Genomic DNA, 23,679 nt, shown 5'->3' on the forward strand with positions numbered 1-23,679 from the left:
ATACATATGTAAAATGTTTTAAACTTTGAGTTTGAGCCCTTTGCAGTGTTATGTCTGAAACAAAGGTTTTTTTTATTTTTTTAAAAGTAGTTTCCAAGCTTCCTTGTAATTACAAAATCACATATAGATGCAAACACTGTTTAGATGTATATTTAACAAATTTTGCCATTATGTAGAACATTTTAAAGCATTCTGGCATGAACAGAGGGAATTGACAGTCACAGTGGCACCATGCAGTATCTCTCCTTTAAAATCACACTTTAGAAACCCCCCCCATTTCAGCCAAAACTACCCACCCATCATCTCCACAGAAGCTCTCCAAATTCTTGTGTGATGTAAATTCTTACCTATTTTCATGTAAGAGTGCCAGCAATTGCTCTAACCACTTCATTACACCAAACATAAGACCGTAATGTAAACTGTTCAGTGTAAGCAGTACACCTCAGTGTGCTACACACATAGTGGAATGAGAGAAAACAGTGAATGACTGGCTTTTGTTAGTGTTTTTGTATCAAAAGTAATAGGATTGGTGGTTCTTAATATGTCTGAGATATTTTATTTTATGCAGATTTAATATGAAGGTGATGATGATGAGTGTTCTGCCCATTTGGCAGTTCAGCAGTCTCCAGTCCTCTTGATTTTCCAATGTCCTTTTTATAGCTGCATATGATGCATTTATGTTGATGTTGTTAATTAACTAGTATCTCCTTCTACTTCTGGGCCTCTTTCCAGTTACCATTCCTTCTATTGCTTCTTTCATTATGCAGTCTCTGCTCATCCAGTCACCTAGTCAATTTCTTTTCCTCATAATTGTTTCCAGTTTTTGCCTCTTCTCTTTCACCCTTTGTAACACAATCGCATTCCTTATTTTATCTGTCCATTTCACATGTTCCATGCCTCTCCAGATCCTCATCTCAAATGCCTCTAAAATTTTTTCATCTCTCCACCACAGTGTCCAAATTTTCATACCATACAGAGCAACACACCGTACAAAACACACTAATCTTTTCTGTAATTTTTTACTTAATGTACCACAGAATATAATCCATCTGTAAAACATTTCTTTTGCAGTAACTATTTTTGTTATTGTTTCTTGATTACATGTCATATTACTAGTAATTTTTCATCCTTGGTACCTAAAGTTATCAACTGTTTCCACTAAAGGCCCATCCACATGCAACAGTCTGTCTGCACAGATGTCTGTGCAAATGTCTGTGCATGCAATAAATCACTAGAATTGTGGTGTGTTCACATGACACAAATCCCAGTCTACTGTCTACTGGCAACTGTTGGTCTAGAAAAGAAATTCAGTGGCAAGTGACTAGGCTGTCATAACCTCAAAGTTAATTTTATTTATTCAGAAATTTGTAATGTAAGAAATTCTATTACAATCTGTGTTTGCAACCCTTGTTGCAAAAACATTGCAAGAAACAGAAAGACCAGTCAAAATTGTCTAGACAGTGGCAGCTTAAGCAAAGGCTGTTTTCACACACAAATTTACTTTGCAAGTTGCAGGGCAAGCCAGACAACTGGCATAATTATTTGTGGAGGGATATGGAAAAATGTAATTACATTTTTCCCCTCATATAATATTGAAAAATAGTAAACACATCAGGAGCACAAACATGTTGGTGTACCCATGAAATACTCTGGGAGTAGTGCAGACATCAATGTGAGATACCTTGTATAATCTCATGCCTCCAAAGTTTGAATTTGTAGAAATGTGGATTAGACATCAGAGAAAAGTCTGAATCCCACAAAATCCTAGTTTAGATGAAGTATCAAAACATTTTTTTTTTTAATTCAGTTGTAGCCATGTTCATAAATGTCTTATTTTGAAGCAAGTGACATAGCATTTTTCTTCCATCTTTTCAACATCTATGCAAACTCAAAAGTGCATAATTTTCTTCTTCTTCTTCTCACAGGTGTTTTATATCCTGAGTTGGCAAAAGTCATGGGATAGCGATATGCACACATACAGATGGTGGTAGTGTTGCATGCACAAGATATAAAAAGTCAGTGCATTGGCGGAGCTCTCATTTGTACTTAGCTGATTCATATGAAAAGGTTTCTGATGTGATTATGGGTGCATGATGGGAATTAACAGACTCTGAACGTGACATTACCTATAACAGTGGACAACGCAGTGGCCGACAGCTTTCACTTAACGACAGAGAGCAGCATAGAGTTGTCAGTGTTAACAGACACACAACACTGTGTGCGATAACCACAGAAATCAGCGTGGGATGTACGACGAGTGTATCTATTAGGACAGTGTGATGAAATTTTGCATCAGTGGGCTGCAGCAGCAGGTCACGTGCCTTTACTAACAGCATGTCATCGCCTGCAATGCCTCTCCTGGGCTTATGACGATATCATTTGAACCCTAGTTCACTGGAAAACCATTGCTTTTTCAGATGAGTCCTGATTTCAGTTGGTAAGAGCTGATGGTAGGGTTTGAGTGTGGCGCAGACTCCACGAAGCCGTGGACCCAAGTTGTCAACAAGGTTCTGTGCAAGCTGGTGGTGGTTCCATAATGGTATGGGCTTTGTTTACATGGAATGGACTGTTTTCAGTGGTCCATGTGAATCGATCATTGACTGGAAGTAGTTATGTTTGATTTCTTGGAGACAATTTGCAGCCATTGTTGTTCCCAAATAACAATGGAATTTTTTATACGACAGTGCTCTGCGTCATTGGGCCACAGTTGCTCCTTATTGGTTTGAAGAACATTCTTGGACAATTTGAGTGAATGATTTGGCCAACCAGATCGCTTGACACGAATCCCATCGAACGTTTATGGGATGTAATCAAGAGGTCAGTTCATACACAAACTCCTGCACTAGCAACACTTCCGCAGTTATGGACAGTTAGAGAGACAGCACATTTCAATATTTCTACCGTGAACTTCCAATGATTAGTTGAGTCTATGTCATGTCAAGTTGCTGCACTACAGTGGGCAGGAGGAGGTCCAGTGTGATGTTAGAAGGTATCCCATGACTTTTGTCACTTTGGTGTCTAGTTCATGAGCTGAGCTTGCAGGATAGATGTAATGGAACATTTTACCATAGAAGTGTGCAAAAAGTATTGTTTTCCACTATAATTTAAATTAGAATACTGATCCAGTTCCAAAGTTTTGTTATGGTGTTCAACACATTAGTATCTGGAGGAGAACTGATTGACGAATAGTTCATCAGTGTGTTTTGTTGTCACTGGATCACTGGCATCAGTAAATTAGGTCTAAACATTAATGCAATTAAAAATAAAGAAAAAAGGGAGTTGAAACATCACTGAATAAAAAGAGAGATAGCAGAAGCTGCATAAAACAAAAGAAAAGAAGCATCGGACTTGCATTATGGAGGAGCATGGTTCAAATCCTCATTGTGCCATCCAACTTACAGTTCTCTGTGGATTCCCAGAATTGCTCAAGGCAAATGTCTGGATGGGCCTTTACAAAAAAGGACATGGACCATTTCCTTCCCTACCTTTTTTCGATTCAAGCTTACATTTCATCTCTAATGGCCACATCATGGACAGAAGATAAACCCTTCATTTTCCTTTAAAAAGAGAAGGAGATTGTATTCACTAACAATAATGACAACTGTGGCAAAGCAGACAAGCACATCCCAAAAAATGAATTGTCTTGACCTTGTGGGGATCAAGTATCTTAATCTGGAAGCAGAAATGAAACAGAATAAGAGAGGAAAAGGCCAAGCCTATAACTAAACATCAAATATAAAAAGGAACTATTCATAACATAAAATCAAGTTAAGTGCAGCAACACTGAGATGTTAATTAGAGGGAGTAACTGTCGGGCCTTCTTAATGATTGTAATTATGAAAAATTGAAGAATTAAGATTAATACTAGTATGGTGATGAGCAGACAGACCAAAAGTAAAAAGACATGGTCTGGGAAAGAAAACTAAAAGTATAACAAATCTAATGACCACAATAGCAGTGCTCATAGTATAGAATGGAAATTGTTAGTTGGGAAACCCTGAGAGGTAGCTTCAGATATTTAATTGGAAAGTGTTTCCTTCCTCTGTGTATGATGACCCCTGTAGAGGAAGGATCAGGGAGTGTGAAACAGGAAATGGTTCCAGTATAAGTTAAATTTACAGTAGATTTTTAAGACCAACAAACCCAACTTGAGAGTTTGAGAGAAGATGTGAAAAAAGAAGTCTGAGAGAGAAGGGTTGTAGGTGTTATGAGAGATAAGAAAATACAGAGTAAACAAAGAGTTGCAGATGTTTTATTTGAGGTCAGTTGTGAACAAGGTGGAGTGGTGCAGGGACAATAGAGACACATATATTGAAAGTTTAGGAATGTGCCAGTTTAGAGTAAGGGTCAGGGGGTGTGACATGAGAAATGGGTCCAGTATAAGTTTGAATTACATGGGCTAGAAGGGAAGTATATGAAGAAGCAGTAGAGATTCACATTGGGTGGTGGGTCACAGTAGACTAACCAATAGGTTTGTGTGGTTTGGAGAGCAGGGGTTGAGGGGAGAGAGAGAGAGAGAGAGAGAGAGAGAGAGAGAGAGAGAGAGTGTATGTTTTTTGAGTTTGGTAATTGAAGTTGGCACTCAATGACTCAAAGTAAGCACACAGAAGCCTTTGATGTAATGGAGGCCTTTTGTGTAATGTCACGTAAGAGGGTACTGTCAATTAACTGTATAGATAGCTCTTTTTTTTCCTGGCTTCTGTCATAAATTTATATCCATTTTAATGTTCCAAACCAGAGTAGTACTGAGTCGTAAGGGAATGCATCAGTGTTCCTTGTGGTGAATTACTTGTTTGTTAAGAGCATAAAGATGCCATAAAATTTGTGTTTGCCAACAAGTTAATGGATCAGTTGCAAGATATGAAAGTAACGATGTGCTGTTTGTGTATTTGTACTTACTCAACCTTTGGCATATCTCAACTATTCCAGTAACTATATCACGGCTCCTGTAGATTCTCACAAATTTAAAATTCACCACAAGAATCTTACAAGAGCATTCCTTTCCTGTTTCCCATACTAACCTGGGCTGGAAACACATTATTTTTTTAGTTCTGCATGGCAGTAACTTTTAAGTATGAACTTGAAACAAGATCCTCCCATGTTTACTGAGTACACTTTCATTATTAATCCACAAAATTTGTACATCTTGCTTTTAGAACACTCAAATCAGCAGCAGGAGAGCATTGTGATGAATTTTCAATGCAACAGGCAAAAAACTTTAGGTATCTTTATGTGTGGGTGGCCTTGAGAATGGATGCAGTTCCTATAATTGTGTGACAAAACAATATGGGGAGCCTGTGTACTCTTTGTGCTTAACATTTCAGGTAACCAATGCCATGATTCTGGACAATGAAGACAAGAAATTTCCCTTTGGCATATATTTTCATCAGGTCAACGAAGATCTAGATCTCAGACTACAAAAACCTTACTCCTACTCATTGCCCAAGTCACTCATCGTAGTTGCCTTCATCCTCATTATTGTTGTTATGGGTATTTTACATTTGTTGCACTGTTTTACAGAAAACCTAGCTCCCCGTCAGTTGTTTGATTCTGATGCTATTGGTGATTGTTGCCTGAGTGCTGTATCAGTTCACTTTGATTCTTGGCTTCAGCCTTCCAGGGGTATCATTTCCTGTAGTGACAGATTCTTTTACTTCTAACCCTTCTCTCCTTGTAACACATTCAGTGACAGCATTGACCACCTACCCACATAAAGATGCAGAAATCATATTTTTGTGTGCACAGCAATATAATATACTAAAAAGATAATTGTAGGCATATTATTGATTTTGTTTGTTCTCTTGATGCAGGACAGCAAATCCTCTTGCTCCTGATGCTCCAGACATGACCCAGTTTACATCTGTTGAGGAATGGCTCAATTCCATCAAGATGGCACGTTACTTGGAAAATTTTGAAAGAGCAGGAATCACCACCATGGATGCAGTTGTTAGAGTGACTGTAAAGGAACTTACAGCATTAGGAATTACGTTAGTTGGCCACCAAAAGAAAATAATGAACAGTGTGCAAGCAATGAGAGCACAAATAACTGCCAATCTATCAGAGGGTTTCCTGGTTTGACTCTCCTCTAAACAGGATAGATGATTCTTCTGTAGCCCTTCATAATGTAGTTTCACTGAGGAACTGAAGTGTGATTGGACATGGCTCAGTGTGAATGTCAATTTTTTTAGTGTGCGCTGTTGCTACCACAAGTATTTTCATTGAAAATTAATTTTTGAAGATTACATTATGCCACCATTCGATCAAAACTCTGATATACTGTATTGACCAAGCAGACAGTGTAATATGTTTGTGGTGGTGTGACTGATGGAAGCAGAAAATATCACAAATTTACTTGTAGGTGACCAGTATTCAGAAAGTATATCTTTCAGCAGCATTTGTGGTAGGCACATTTGTTTATGAAATTCCTAAGTGATCTGAATCGTAAACTGCCATTGAAGAAATGTGTGCATTTACTTAACAGTTTCTAAATAGTCCACAAACTTGTCTTGGTTTTACAAGAAATATTGCTGCACATTGACAGATGATATCTTTTTATCTATATTATTAACTGATTTTTATTATTATTTATCATGTACAGTATTTTAAGGCGCTAAATAATGATTCCTTTGTTGCTGTCAACTTTATATTATACATATTTTCTTTGTACATAGTTTGAAAACACGTCCATAAATTGTGTACAGTAAAAGAATTTAAGGGTATGCAACACTAACAATATACTGTCATACTTTTTTACTTATTTTATTACAACAATTTGTTCAAAGATTTTTCCTGTATATACTCAGGTATAAGCAATAACAAATAACTGATTCACATAGAATGGAATATCTTTGTAACTAACATGCCTATAAAATTTATTTCATATTTGTTTCTGTGGAGACGTGTTTACTGGTCTCTACAAACAAAATGGGACTAGACTGAAAAAATTATAGTACTTAGTTTTATACAATCCTCAAGTGTGTCTTTTTCTGTCTTGTCACATGTGAAATGAAGAAAACACTATAACTGTGTACAGCTGTGCAAAATTTTGTACTGAATTTTGCTGTTGGGTGAAATGAGGCCCTATCTGTGCAAATGAAAGTTGCATATTTGTGAGAGGCCTAAAGGAGTTTTGAGACTACATTTGTATTTTTTTTCCATTTCACTGGGTCATACATATACCTCTATCTGTTGCAGGTGTATAAAGAAATTAATAACGTAAATGCATTCAAAAATTGTGTGCCTAACTGCAGAACCAATGACCATCCCTGTCCCTTACACCCATCCTGCAATCTCAAAAACCACACACACACACACACTATTATTTTTATCTCATTTTATAATTTTAGTGGTGTTTGTCTTTGAAATGTAGCTGAATTATGAAAGACATTATGTTCAGTGGTTATTTTTTCTTAGCTGCATAAATTGTAAATATTTAAGAAATATGAAACAGTTCAGTTTCCATGATCTCAGTATTTCAGCTCAGATCATGTTAAGACTGTTATTTAACTAATATCATCAAAAAGAATTTTACTGTGATTGCCAAACCATGCATTTAAGAGCATTTCTTTGTTAATTTGTGCATTGTTCTGTGTGTGTGTGTGTGTGTGTGTGTGTGTGTGTGTGTGTGTAAGAGAGAGAGAGAGAGAGAGAGAGAGAGAGAGAGAGAGAGAGAGAGAGAGATGTGGTTAGAGGTATTAGGATATGACCCGAATCATCTGCCATTTATATTTTAATATACAAACCTACTATTTAAAGAAATGGAAAAACTGTTGTTATTCGGCATAATGCAGAATGCCAAATGAGTTCCAAAAGCACATATTATTTTCTCTGTTTCAGAAATTGTTTCCAATTTCATGTATGGTTTACATGAACTGAAAAGCTCGACAGTGTTACAATGCATTTATCAAATTAAGATTTGTGAGTGTAAATGTATTCTTCCTGCCTTTTTAGCATAAAACTGCCTCCCAATAAAATATGTAACAGTGCCAAAACTAAATTCTCTTTGTAAGTTTAATAATTCCCATTTATTAAACTAGGCAATTACAGTGGATAGTGATTATTTATTTTGACATTTGTAAATAAATAGAGTATTGTTAAAACTGTAACAGTTGGCTTCTAAAAATATAATTGTATGTTTTGTGATTCTTCCTGAGGCACATTTTGTGTATAGTGTTCTTTTAGTCCAGTTCCGTTGTACAGAATTAGTCGCCTTATACACGAGTATATACACATACTACCTTCACTCCTCAAAGAGAGAAAAAGATGACCCTCACAAAAACATGTTTATGCAGTTTCTCTGAGTGTTGTGAATAAAAACCTTCCATTTCTCAGTGTTAAATTTTTATCTTGGGTTCAAAGGTTGTTTCATTACCACAAATGCGACAAGATACCTCTGACATACATAATTGAAACATGGTATGAATATGAAATATATAAGTAACTATGCCTGTAAGGACTAACAGTTGGTAACAAAAGCATAGTCACACAAAATAATAACAGTGTAATGATGTGTAAGTAACTGCATGAACCTCAGCTAATTTTTCTTCATGAATACAAGGATTTTGAGCAGTTTGCATAAGTAATTTAATAAATACTTTGTGTTTGGGTGGGAGGGGGGTCACACGCGTGTGTGTGTGCACCTGCACATGAGAGAGAGAGAGGGGGGGGGGGGGGGACAGTAATCTAGTTTTCATATGACTGAGGGCATTATGTTTTGAGTTTAAATACACTCTGCATCTCTTAATGATGACCAAGTGGTCAGTATATCTGACTGCCACACAGAGGAGCCAGGTTTGACCCAAAATGTACCAAGCACTGTTCCCTGGATGGCAGTGTGGATTGGCATCCACTTGGCCTTGTGAGTAAATCTGATACACTGCACTCCTTTCCATAATTTGGCATTAACAACAGGGAGATAACTAAGCTGATACATGGTATCCCTCCACTAACATATGGTGATGCCTAAAATCCTTATTACAAGTTTACTCAACAAGTGAATTGCCAACTAGATCACAGTTGGATAAAATACTTGAGATGCAAATCGGACAATGACATGTAGGTTCTTAGAAGGCTCTATATACTTTTGGATAACTAACATCCCAGATACCACAGCCAACTGCAACCTAGTTGACTGTTCATTTGTTCAAATGTTGTGTTTCACGGACTCAGTAGTGCGTATGAAGCTATTAGTTAACACACAAATTTCTTTCATGGAATATAGTGCACAGAAGTTTAGTTTCCACATATATATGTATTAAAATGACTTTTTGTAATTATTTGCCACAGTGTTTCCCAGTTCAGAGAGGCATGGTGAATATAGCTGATTTCATTGCGAAATGTAAAATCATCAGAAAAAAATGATTGCTATGAGGGTATTCCCTATTCCTAAATTAATGCATGGATACATGCAGAGTATATTGTGTGGACAGTACATGTGAAAGGGACAGTCAAATGAAAAAAGGGCAGTCAAATGAAAACAAGACAGACAATATAATGAGTATGGCATGGATGATGGGAACGCAGGTAAGTGTGTGTATAGAAGTGCCCTGTATTGGGAATCAGGGAGGAACAGCGCAAACATTGTCTGTTGGGCCATGTTGTGTTAGATGTGCTGAACATGAGGTCAGTAAGTCGTATGTGTGTCCAACTTCACTATGGTGGCTGGGAAAGAACGTAAAAGAGTTTTGCTGTTTTTGAATTCCGAAGGAATGTCGGGAAGTGAAATTCATTCCTGAATGCCTGCTGTGTCTGGTGAACACAGTATGTCATGTGCACTTGTCTTTGCATGGAATAATTGATTTCGAGAAGGTCGAATGTCACTGAAAGACAGCAGTCGGCCAGGACAGGCTTGCCATATGTTTACCCCTTCTGTTGTTGCTTCAGTGAATGGTGCTGTCAGAAATGACCGATGGCAGGTGATGGAAGACATTAAACTCATATTGGGCATCAGTCATGGTACCGCTAATGTCATCATGACAGAGCATCTGAAGTTCCAGAAAATCTGTGTAGTGAGTTCCCCATAGCCTGATGGAGGAGCATAAGTTGAAAACATTGTCAGCATCACTGCAGTACCTGGAATGATACCAAGATGAAGAATACTGTTTCCTGTCTCTTACTGTTGCAGGAGATGAAACACGATGTCATCATTTTGAACCTGAGAGCAAGTTTCAGAGCCAACAGCGAAAGCACATGGATTCACTCTCGCCAAAAGAGTTCAAAGCCATGCATGCCAGCTCCGGGAAAGTCGTGATGACCTTTTTCTTTGACTGCAGGGGCCCACTGCTCATTAACTGTTTATAACATGCCACCACAATTAACACACAGTGATACGTGGACACTTTGCAAAAATTGAAGCACACAATCAAATCTAAACATCCAGGAATGTTGACAGACAGCATCATTCTGTTGCATGATAATGCCCACCCAAGTTTTGCTGGGAAGCTCTTACACATCCTTCATACAGTCCTGATCTCTCCCTGTGTGATGTCCACATTTTTGGAGCTCTGGAGAAAGACATTCATGGCCATCGATTTGCTTTGGAGGGAAGAGGTGCACAGCTGGACACAATTGTGTTTCCATAGGCAACTGCAAACATTTTTCCATCAAGGCATTGGCTGTCTTGTCTCACAGTGGGATAAATCTATTAACAGTTATGTTGATTACCTTTCAAATAATAAACAGTTTACTTAACTTTTTTCCAATCTGTCTCTTTTTCATTTGACTGCCCCTTGCAGATTCAAAATATAAATTGATATTGACCACAGTTACCACAGCTTACTCAATGGACTGTTCATACACACAGGGTGTGTGTTCTACCATGCAAAGTGAATTAAATTTTATTCTGGTTGTGTGAGATGCTATATGTTACAGGTAGCTCTTTTTCTGATTTTTGAAAACAGTTCCAGCTCTTGATATGTATACTTCACATGTCACATTGCTTGAAAGAATGGGAAATATCAGAACTGAATATAAATACAAAGTTCATTGCATGGAAAGTTGATAGATAATGTCTTGCAGAACCAGTGATTATTAGACTAACCACTATGAGTGCACATCCAGTCTGCAAGACATTAGGTAATGCCATGTAGGTTGATGTCATGCATTTTTGACATTCAGAAGGCATTCAGTTCTTTGAACAAAAGATGAAATTATGGAATATGGAACTATATTTGATTGGACTGAAGACTTCTTAGCCAACAATGCTCACCACACCATTTTTATTTTAGTGCTACAACTTTCCTACACACAGCAGCATCATCCAGAAACTCTTGTGTTGTTTTTCTGTATATCAAAGTAACAGTCGTATACTACTTGCTTGAGGCACACTCAGAGCTACTATCACCTCTGAACTATTTCTCCCAATCACCACCACAAAATCGTGCAGGTGTAATGTAGGAGTAGGTGTAATAATTAGTAGGAATGCAGTGAACTACTATAAACAGCATAATGAACACATTATCTCAGCCAAGATAGACACAAAGCCAAGACTCAGCACAGAGGTGGAAGTATAAATGCACACTAGGTCTGCAGATGAAAAGTGTAAGATGAGATGAAAGAAATTATTCAAATAATTCAGGGAGGTGAAAATTTAACTGTGATAGTAGGAAAAAAGAGAAAAGGAAAAATAGTGGAAGAACATAGACTGGTGCAAAAGTTTGAAAGTGGAAGCTGTGTGATCAAATTTTTTACGGAGCATAATGTAACCATCACAAACACATGCTTTAAGACTCATGAGAGAAGGTTTTTGGAAGACCTGGAGGCACCAAAAGGATTCAGAGAGATTATATAATGGCAACACAAAGATTTCAAAACCAGATATTAAACAGCAAAACATTTCCAGGAGTGGACATGGACTCTGATCACAATGTATTAGCTATGAACAGAAATATTGGAAAAATAGGAAATTAAGTAGATAGTACAAGGATAAGATAAAGGAACCAGCAGTCATTGAGGCTTTCAAAGGGAGCATTAGGCAACTATTGACTGAAACAGGAAAAAGAAACACAGTAGAAGACAAATGAGTAGCTTTGAGAAATGAAGGCAGCACAAGATCAATTAGGCAAAAAGACTGAATGCAATATAACCCCTGGATAACACAAAAGATACTGAATTTAACTGTCAAAATAAGAAAATATAATAATGTAGGCAGAGAAACAGAAATAGAAACAAACATTTAAAAATGAGAGACAGAAAGTACATAATGGTGAAACAGGAATGGCTAGAGAAGAAATGCAGCCTGTAGGGGATAGATGACACATGTATAGCTGCACTGTTCTGGCCTCAGATGGACAATTGTGACCAGCCAACTGCTGCCTCATCCTCCATCCTCAGCCAGTGGTGTCATTTGGAGTGCCTGTGGTTGAAGGGCACCCAATGACAAGGTTATCAGTGGTGCCTTTTGATGTGGTATGGAAGGGTGTGGTGTCAGTACACCACACTCCCAACCATTGTTGTCTTTGCACACCTTTGTGGCCCTGTTTCTTACTCCCTGATCAGCATCACTTGGCTGAGGGACCTGTTCCAGCTCTCCCACTAGGAGAAAATCCCTGGCAGTACCAGGAATCGAACCCAGGTCCTCCGCATAGCAGTCAGCCTTGCTGGCCACTCAGCTATGGAGACAGAGAGATGACATAGCCAGTACTAAGCAAAGAAGGGTAAACAAAAATATGGAAAGGGGCCCCACAGTTTGAAAGGCAATAAAAATTATATGAAACAATAAACAAGATAAGCTCTTAATAATAATGAGAATATATGCTGCAATGCTATTTTCATAATGATAAATAATGGAAGGAGTAAAGGTAACAGTTTTCTGTATACTTATGGTACTGAGTTGCAGATAGGAACGTAATCAAGACTGAGAACATTGCTAAGCTTTCAGATGAATGCATCTTCAGAGCTAACAGAATACATATGAAAATAATTTAGGGGTAAAGATGATAATTCACTGAACTGTAGAAGCACCGAGTTGTCAACAGGCACATACACATGTTCCTGTCGATGACTCAATGCCTGTATTATTCAGTAAGTTGTTACCTTTACTCGTAAATTATTTACATTCTACCAGTATCCACATACCCCTGCACAGCTATATTGTCCGAGCCAACTACAACCCTGATAACTTAGGAATTACAAAGAGTGTATTCTATTCAACATTGTCAAAAGCTCTCTCTAAATCTACAAATGTTATAAATGAAGTTTTATCTTTTTTCAATTTATCTTCTAAGATAAGTCATAAGATAAGTATTGGCTTGCTTGTTCTCACATTTCCTTAATTCGTGTTAGTATTTTGCAACCGTGACTTAGTAAACTGATGGTTACACACACAGCTTTTTTCCAATGACTTCAGCCTCATATATGTATGTCACCTACATTGCACACATATATGTCTGAATCTCTGCTGTTTCAAGCCGTACAATTTCAGAGAGTATGTTATCTGTGGTATTCAGTGCGGTTGCATGATATTTGGTCCTGAAACATATTGACAAACATATTGACTCATTGCTGTGCTCATTTTCATGATCTAGTTGACACAGTGAACAGCACAAATAAGAGGTCAACTGCACTTCATACTTTAAAATATTCCAAGACAATTAAATCCATAATGATAATTGTTAGCTATGTTTTCATCAAAATAATAAGAAAAAATTAAATCTCTTTCCTAATCTACCTTACTCTTCTATTTCTTTCTGCCCTCTTCCACCTGTTTCATGACATCCAGTCTCTCTTCCACCTGCCTACTCACATCTGTCCCTTTCCACTTTCCCTCCTCACACCACCTTCTTTTTCCACCTTACCAATACCCCTCCTCATCTTCCATCTGCCTCTTACAGCTCCCATCCCCCACCTTCTTTGTGCCCTTCTTCTCCTCCCCCTCTCTCTGTCTATCTCCTTCCCTTCCTCTCTCCTTCCATCTTCTCCTCCCCCTCTCTCAGTCAGTGTCTTCCTCCCACCTCTCTCTGTCCCTCTCCTCTTCCCCCTCCCTTTGTCCATCTCCTCCCCCTCCCTCTCTCTGTCCATCTCCTCTTCACCTCTCTCTCTGTCCATCTCCTCCTTCCTACTCTTCTCTGTTAATCGCCTATGTTGTTCTGTTTTTACCCCCACTCCCACCCCAATGGGAGGTGGTTCTTACCACCACAATACTCCTTTCCAGACAATAAGTGGTAGACAAAATTTAATGGACATAGAATCTTACCTTTGCATCATGCACTCTCAAATGACTTTTGACAATTATTCTGACACACTGTCACCATACTTTTCACTTTTATATGTTTTGGTATCAAGTGCACTTCCTTTTCACATTTTGTCATTTGAGTCAGCACATGATACCCTATTAACGTGTGCTTTGCCAATGAGCAAAGCCTCACTGTTTCAGCTTCCATTCTGTTTTTCTTTTTTTCAACTCACCACAAAGAGTTCACTAAGGAAAACAGACGTTCCACAGCAGGATTTGATCTGCACAACAAACACTTTATAGTTTCTCCACCACCAGTGATGAAAGGAAACTCACTGTTTATATTTCTGTTAAAATTACACTTTCATTTTGCATGATGGAACAGTGACTGCATAGATTTAAAATTGTCATGCATGCACTATAACATCTTTAGACTGCTTACCATAATGGAAATGGAAATTCTTACCATCTAAACAAATTGAGAATATAACTTGACATGAATTGGTACCACCAACAGTGCAAATATTAACAGTAAGTCAACAAAGATTAAAGAGCAAGTCATACAAGTGGCACTTCCTAGCCCATATACTTGTCCAGGAAATTGCAAATCCAACATCCAGTAGCGTAAAATATGTTAGCCAAGTGTAATCACAAAACGTGGCACATCTGAGCATTCCCCAAAATACTTTCGGGACAGCAGGACATTTTGGGAAGAAACAGAATGTCCCAGAAAAAAAACATGACACATGGTCACCCTATAGTGGTTGATATATTGGACTCTTAATGCAGAGGGGGCTCAGTTCAAATCGCTGGCTGGCCAATTGTATTTATGTGAATATCAGGAAATCTCCTTTGAAAAGTGTGTGATTGATTCCTTTTGCCATCCTTGCCCAATTAGATCTGTACTATGCGGATAAATGGCAGTTTTCTTCAAATATTTGCCAATTGCTTTGTAAAGTGTACAGATTCGGTAACATCTCCCTGCCCCAAAAGCAAGTAGAGGCCCATGTGTAGGTTCCATGCTTCTTCCTCAACATTTAATGCTGGGCAGAGTACAAATACGTCTGAACACACAGTGCACCAAACGCTTCTAATGATGGGTCTCCGCAGCCGACGACCCATGCATGTGCCAGTGTTAACATCATGCCATTGGCAACTATGACTGAAATGGGCACATAACCATCAGCACTGGATGTTGGCTCAGTGGCAGAATGTTGCATTGTCTGATGAATCCCAATACCTTCTTCATCATGCCAATGGGAGGGCACGGATCTGTCGTCTTCCAGGGGAACAGCTCCTTAACACCTGCACTGCGGGATGGAGACAAGCTGGTGACAGCTCCATTATGCTCTGGGGAACATTCACGTGGGCATCCATGGGTCCAGTGGAGCTCTTACAAGGCACCATGTTCGTCAAGGAGTATAATACACTGGTTGCAGGCCATGTACACCCCTCCATGATGATCATGTTTCCAGATAGCAGAGGCATTTTTGAACAAGGTAATAATGTACCATGTCACAAGACCAGGAGTGTGATTGTATGGTTTGAAGAACACAGTGGCGAGTTCCAGTTGATGTGATGACCCCCCAAATCATCAGATCTGAACCCAAAATCGAACACATCTGGCATGTGATTGAATATTGAATGTGGTGTCAGAACTCATAGCCCCCTGCCCGAAATTTACGGGAATTAGGTTACCTGTGTATGCAGATGCGGTGCCAACTCCCTACAGCAACCAACCAAAGCTTCATTGCTTTCATGCCTCGATTTGTTGCCGCTGTTATCCATTCCAAAGGTAGACATAACCGCTGTTGATTCCAAAGGTAAAAATATGGACTGTTGGGTAGGTGGTCATAATGTTCTGGCTAATCAGTGGACGTATGTGAGTGACTCCATTCACTCCTGTGTTCACACTGGGCACATCTACTGCTGTGTGGGGCAAACTATAGCTGCATGTCAGCTAACTGTATTGCCCACAGTTGTAAATGTACCATAAGTCAAACAGTTTCCTGATGCGTGAGCAAACCACTTATAGTTGTCCATCTGAGAAGCATGGCTTTTCCAAATTTAGTCCACACACTTGTGGTGGTTGTTCTTGAGCCTTGTTCATGGTCATTGCAAAAACTGCAAGTATTTGAACTCGAATAGCATAGCTGTTGGAATCATTGGGATGTGAGGTAACATCTTCTCCTTTAAAATTCCCTTTTAATATTGTAGCTTTGATGATATTCGTTATCTTTTTTCACTGAAAGTCGGGTACCGTTGCAAAGCAATGGCAGAGTGATGTATCTGAGAAGAATGAGAGATAAGCCAGTTTTTAATGTCAACATGTGCAGTGGCATGCCCGGCACATCAAGTGAATTCAAAAATTCAGTGGGATAATTTACAGCAGCGATGGACTTATAAGTTGTTGACTCACCTGGTATTTTGTTTTGAATGCTGTAATTGATGGCACTGGTGACTTTTGTAGTTCTTTGCGAGATTTGGGAAAACACCATGAATCCTATTCGTCTCTGATTGCCATTTTCCCATTTGCAGCTGCCAACAATTGTTTTTCGAAACATTGAGTGGATGTATCATTTTTCACCTGCACACGCATCTTAGTTTTTAAAGTCAATTTCTGCATGTGGTGCCACAAGACTGACGATATTAGATATACATTAAGTTCGACGGCGGGTGTGGGGCGCAGAAAAACAGGTAGAGTTTATCGAAATTCATAAGACAACAAAATGACTGCACCACCAAAGTGTTGTTCAGTCCCTTTTAAATCTTTTAGTGTGTGATGAAGCGGTTGTAACTTTTTTTTTTTTTTTTTTGGGTTATAGTACATTTGTCCGATATAATGAGGTGACATGACTATAACACTTTACTTACTGCAGAATTTTTGCTGATATTGCATGTTGGTTATCAGATTTGGATATTCAGTGCAGTGAGGCTAGTGAGCATACATTCTGGGTGAGATATTCGGTGCAGTGTTCACAAATTTTTAGACTCAGATAAATTTGAGAGTGTGAAATGAATAGTATCTACTGTATATCAGTTATGGTTATCAACAAGTTTATACAACTACAGCAGCTGCCAATAATAATAATAATAATAATAATAAGATGCATAATGTCACTGACAAAAGAAAGAATTGTTGTGTGGAATTTTGTTGTTTTGTAAATAACAAAGTACAGTTTCGGGCAACAATGGAATGACGTCTAAGCTCTCACAACTATCCATTTCACATTTTTGTGTAAGTAGGAATTTTCGTGCTTTTAAATTTTTTCGGACAAATATACAAGATCCTAACAGATGTATTAGTTCACAAGTTTACTTCTGGGCTGAAAACCCAATATTGTTACGCTGCACCCACACAGCAACTAGTGATAACTGTACACTTCCTTGTGCTAGTCATGCTTATTTGATTTCGCCACTCTCTCAATCAAAGGATCTGTTCTCAGAGGCCCTAGTTCCTTTGCGGCTAACTTTTGTTAATAATTTACTTTTCTGTTCCCCAAATGAGATTTTCAATCTGCAGCAGAGTGTGCACTGATATGGAACTTCCTGGCAAATTAAAACTGGGTGCTGGACCGAGACTCGAACTCGGGACCTTTACCTTTCACGGACAAGTACTTCAAAGACTGAGTTGCCCAAGCACAACTCACACCATAACCTCACAGCTTTGCTTTTATGTTAGCATTTAAAAGAAATTCAACATATTTCATGTTTGCACTGCACACGACAGCCGATTCCTGCACAGTAAACAACCAACTCAAATCACAAAGCACCGTTTGGGAAAATGATTAAACTCAAATAGTAATGTCTGCCAACATGACCACTTGACTAGAATACAAATGAGGCACTGAGATTCATAAATGCCTGAAGCATGCTGCCATCGATTCCACAGTTAAGTGAATATCAGAGAAACCAGTGATACAGCATTTTGTGAATTTTCTTATGTACAATGCGGGCCTACAGCACAGATAAACCTGACTCACCATAAGATCCTATGTTCAAATGTATGTGAATTCCTAAGGAACCAAACTGCTGAGGTCATCGGTCCCTTGACGTACTTACCGTACTACTTAAACTAACTTACGCTAAGAACAACATACACCAATGAATTCATTCAGAAATCGATAAATTTTACTACAGTATATAATGAGTTCCCTTTTTTGAAAGCAGTTGATTTATCCACTACTGGCTTGCTAGGCCTATCGCAGCTTCACCAGAGCCCCATTAGCCGTCACGTTTCAGGGTTGAATTTTATCGATTTCTGAATGAATTCATTGGTGTATGTTGTTCTTAGCGTAAGTTAGTTTAAGTAGTACGGTAAGTACGTCAAGGGACCGATGACCTCAGCAGTTTGGTTCCTTAGGAATTCACACACATTTGAACATAGGATCTTATGGCGAGTCAGGTTTATCTGTGCTGTAGGCCCGCATTGTACATAAGAAAATTCACAAAATGCTGTATCACATGAAGAGAATGGATGAGGGAAGAATTCCAAAGAGGATGTTTGATCTGCAACTGGAGGGGAAGAGGCCCAGGGGAAGACCAAGAGATGGATGGGTGAAGGGAGTGAAGGAATGTGTGACGAGAAGAGGAGAGAACTGGATGAAGGTGGAAGAGGGGGAATGGTGGAAAGACAGAACACGATGGAGAGGCTTGTGTTCCCGACAGACCCAGCCAGTGGCTGGAAACTGTCCAAGATGATGATGATGATATAATGAGTGAATTAGCATATCTGAGGACTGTGCTGTCATGTAGCAGGATTTATGCCGAGCGAATGGGGATAAAAGTCTGCCGCAGTGTGCTTCTATCTGGTTAGATTAGATTAGATTTACTTTCATTTCAATTGATCCGTAGTGAGGAGGTCCTCCAGGATGTGGAACATGTCAGAAAAACAACAATACATGACAAATATTTACAACTAAAACAAGTAAGCTAATGTACCATTCCACAGGTCCCAAGTGCAATGATCACCATTTTTTAATAAACACTATATGGAAGAGTCATTTTACAAATACTAATGCACTGAATTTAAAATAAAAAAGTTTTTTATTTATTTATAAGGTAATAAGCATGTAATACAACTACTATAATACTTATTTACAATGAACACATTACTGCACTGAAATGGTGCAGAAGTTAGATTGTACTTACACACACACACACACACACACACACACACACACACACACACATACACACACACACAAATTTTCAATGAACACATTACTGCACTGAAATTGTGCAGAAGTTATATTGTACTTATATACAAATCAGTTGGTTTTACTGAGAAATTCATCAATGGAGTAGAAGGAGTTGGCCACCAATAAATCCTTTAGGCTTCTCTTAAACTGAATTTCATTGGTCGTTAAGCTTTTTATGGCTGCTGGCAAGTTATTGAAAATGTGTGTTCCTGAATAATGCACACCTTTTTGTACAACACTAAGTGACTAAATCCTTGTGAAGATTATTCTTATTTCTAGTATTGATTCCATGAATTGAGCTGTTGGTTTGAAAAAGTGATATATTTTTAATGACAAATTTCATTAAGGAATAAATATATTGGGAAGCAGTAGTTGGTATCCCTGGTTCCCTAAACAGTCTTCTGCAGGATGTTCTTGAGTTCACACCACATATAACTCTTACTGCACATTTTTGTGCCCGGAAAACTTTAGCTTGGCTTGATGAATTACCCCAAAAAATAATCCCATATGACATTATGGAATGAAAGTAAGCATAGTATGCCAGCTTTTTCATTTTTATATCCCCTATGTCTGACAAAATTCGCATTGCAAGCAGAGATTTGTTAAGACGCTTCAGCAGTTCTGTGGTGTGCTCCTCCCAGTTGATTTTATTATCAAGCTGTAATCCCATGAATTTAACACTGTCCACTTCTTCTATCTTCTTGTCATCATATGTTAGACATATACTTGTGGGACACCCCTTACAAGTTCTGAACTGCATGTAGTGTGTTTTTTCAAAGTTTAGTGACAAAGAATTGGCTAGGAACCAGTGATTAATGTCCACAAATATTTTATTGGCTGATCTTTCTAAGACTACACTTGATTTGCTATTTATTGCAATGTTTGTATCATCGGCAAACAAAACAAACTTGGCATCTGGTAATGTTACTGATGAAAGGTCATTGGTATACACAAGAAAAAGTAAGGGCCCCAAAATGGAACCTTGTGGGACCCCACATGTAATTAGTTCCCAGTTGGATGATGCCTGATAGCTTGATACATGTCTCTTTCCTAATAGCACCCTTTGTTTCCTGCCAGAGATATAAGATTTGAATCATTTTGCAGCATTTCCTGTTACACTATAATATTCTAATTTACTTAAAAGGACATTGTGATTTACACAGTCAAATGCCTTTGACAGATCAAAAAATATACCAGTTGCTTGCAATTTTTTGTCTAATGAATTAAGCACATTTTCACTGTAAGTGTAGATAGCCTTCTCAATATCAGAACCTTTTAGAAATCCAAACTGTGATTTTGACAGTATGTTATTTGAGATAAGATGGTTATCAAGCCGACTGTACATTACTTTTTCGGAAATTTTTGAGAATGCTAGCAACAGTGAAATTGGACGTAAATTTGATGCTATTTCTTTATCTCCCTTCTTAAACAGTGGCTTAACTTCAGCATATTTCAGCCATTCAGGAAATATTCAACTGATAAACGACTGGTTACACAGATGGCTTAATATGTTACTTACCTCAGAATCACATTCTTTAATTAACTTTGTTGATATTTCATCATAACCACTAGATGTTTTTGATTTTAAAGATTTTATGATGGACATTATTTCTGTTGGGGTAGTGAGGGTCAAATTCATATTATGGAAGTTACTTGAAATGTCTGGTCTAGGGTATTCCATAGCAGCATCTACCGAACCTGACAACCCCATCTTTTCAGTAACAGTTCTAAAATGTTTGTTAAAAAGTTCTGCAACACTATACACATCTGTCACCAATGTATCATTTACTCTTAATGCTATTTGTTCGTCTTCATGTCTGGTTCTACCGGTCTCCTCCTTCACTATATCCCATATTGTCTTTATTTTGTTATCTGATATGACTATCTTTTCCTTGTAATATATTTGCTTTGACATCCATATTACAGTCTTTAATATTTTGCAGTATTTCTTATAATGTGCTATAGCATCAACATTGGAAATGTTTCGGACTGACAGATACAGTTTTCTTTTTGTTTTACAACATACCCCTATTCCTCGAGTAATCCATGGCTTCTTTGTAGACTTTGATCTAACCTTGGTAAGTTTTGGGGGAAAGCAGTGTTCGAATAAGGTAAGCACTTTATTAGCAAAAGTGTTATATTTTTCATTCATGCCATGAGCACTGTAAACATCAGTCCAGTGAATGTCTCTGAGGAGTGTCCTAAAATAGTCAATTTTTGGCTTACCGATTACCCTCTTGAGCGCAGATTTAACAGATTTTATATCCTGTTCAGTATTAACATTTAACAGAAGGAACTGCATGTCATGGTCTGAGAGGCCATTGACTATTGGTTTTGTAATATAATTTTGTTCATTGGCCTTTTCTATAAAGATATTATCAATGGCTGTTCGTGAGCAAGTGGCTATCCTAGTGCGGAACTTTACGGTGGGAATTAAGTTGAATGATAGTGTTAGTAACTCAGATAAGTTCTTATTGGGAGAGTCTTTAAGGAAATCTATATTGAAATCACCAGCAACCACTATTTCTTTGTTTTTGGTTGTTAAATGGGCCAGTACAGCTTCAAGGTGGTTTACAAACAGATTAAAGTTACCTGCAGGTGTTCGATATACACTTAATATTATGAAGGATTTTTTGTGAAATTCTAATTCTGTTGCACATGCTTCCATATGCTGTTCTAGGCAAAATTTATGAATGTCTATGTTCTTAAATTTATGACAGTTCCTGATGAATGTGGCAACTCCTCCTTTCTCCATTTCTGATCTACAAAAGTGAGATGCTACTCCACAAACCACCTGACGATGTGTGGCGGAGGGTACCTTGAGTACCTCTATCGGTTCTCCCTTCTATTCCAGTCTTGTACTGTTTGTGAAAAAGAAAGATTCTCGGTATGCCTCTGTGTGGGCTCCAGTCCCTCTGATTTTATCCTCATGGTCTCCTCGTGAGATATACGTGGGACGGAGCAATATACTGCATGACTCGTCGGTCAAGGTATGTTCTTGAAACTTCAACAAAAGAACATACCGAGCTACTGAGTGTCTCTCTTGCAGAGTCTTCCACTGGAGTTTATCTATCATCTCCGTAACGCTTTCGCGATTACTAAATGATCCTGTAACGAAGGGCGCTACTCTCCATTGGATCTTCTCTATCTCTTCTATCAACCCTATCTGGTACAGATCCCACACCGGTGAGCAGTATTCAAGCAGTGGGCGAACAATTGTACTGTAACCTACTTCCTTTGTTTTCAGAGTACATTTCCTTAGGATTCTTCCAATGAATCTCAGTCTGGCATCTGCTTTGCCGACGATTAATTTTATATTGTCATTCCATTTTATATCACTCCTAATGCCTACTCCCTGATAATTCATGGAAGTAACTGCTTCCAGTTGCTGACCTGCTATATTGTAGCTAAATGATAAGGTATCTATCTTTCTACGTATTCGCAGCACATTACACTTGTCTACATTGAGATTCAATTGCCATTCCCTGGACCATGCGTCAATTTGTTGCAGATCCTCCTGCATTTCGGTACAATTTTCCATTGTTACAACCTCTCGATATACTACAGCATCATCCGCAAAAAGCCTCAGTGAACTTCCGATGTTATCCACAAGGTCATTTATATATACTGTGAATAGCAATGGTCCTACGACACTCCCCTGCGGCGCACCTGAAATCACTCTTACTTTGGAAGACTTCTCTCCATTGAGAATGACATGCTGCATTCTGTTATCTAGGAACACTTCAATCCAATCACACAATTGGTCTGATAGTCCATATGCTCTTACTTTGTTCATTAAACGACTTTGGGGAACTGTATCAAACGCATGTGCAAAAGCCCCTTAAAACGTGCACAACTGAAGGTGTGCTCGCGATCCTGATGCCAAGAGTCTAGAGGAGCAGTAACGCAGTAGGTTTTAAGTGCTGTAACCTTCCAATTGCAACATCTATGTTATATTTAACAGCATTCAATGAAAAATAACCAATAAATCCGCAAGATGTCGAAAGTTAGTTACACAGCAACTGCGAATCATTCAGTGGCAACTTCAGAGCTGAGAGCAATGTTCAACCACGATTCAAAAGGGTTGCTGCGAATCCATATGATGCAGTTGCCAGTACAATATTTTTTGTGATTGTACGGTTGGCAAAATTAGTGAAATACGGAAAGTTTTCCCTTTACATCCGGGCGCATCTAGAATATAAAACCCACCGATTTAGTTGGTAATCGCATGCATAATTATATCATATGATATGTGTTATTCTAAAACCAATTTCAGAAGATTAGTTTGAATAAATGTAACCAGTTCTT

At 38.3% G+C, this 23,679-nt stretch overlaps 1 protein-coding gene across 4 annotated transcripts in view; it reads left to right on the top strand.

Annotated features, from left to right (window-relative positions):
• Nucleotides 1-8,338, top strand: part of LOC126470175 (ephrin type-B receptor 1-B) — a 360,567-nt gene extending 352,229 nt beyond the window's left edge. For 3 of the 4 annotated variants that reach the window (XM_050097822.1, XM_050097821.1, XM_050097823.1), the window contains one exon: nucleotides 5,811-8,338. In XM_050097822.1, the coding sequence (XP_049953779.1) occupies nucleotides 5,811-6,078 (268 nt within the window). In that variant the 3' untranslated portion in view covers nucleotides 6,079-8,338. The remainder of the gene's footprint in view (nucleotides 1-5,810) is intronic. The other variant, XM_050097824.1, reaches the window with a different exon arrangement.
• The last annotated feature ends 15,341 nt before the right edge of the window (nucleotides 8,339-23,679 follow it).

Source organism: Schistocerca serialis, chromosome 3, assembly GCF_023864345.2.
Source record: "Schistocerca serialis cubense isolate TAMUIC-IGC-003099 chromosome 3, iqSchSeri2.2, whole genome shotgun sequence".
NCBI lineage: Eukaryota > Metazoa > Arthropoda > Insecta > Orthoptera > Acrididae > Schistocerca > Schistocerca serialis.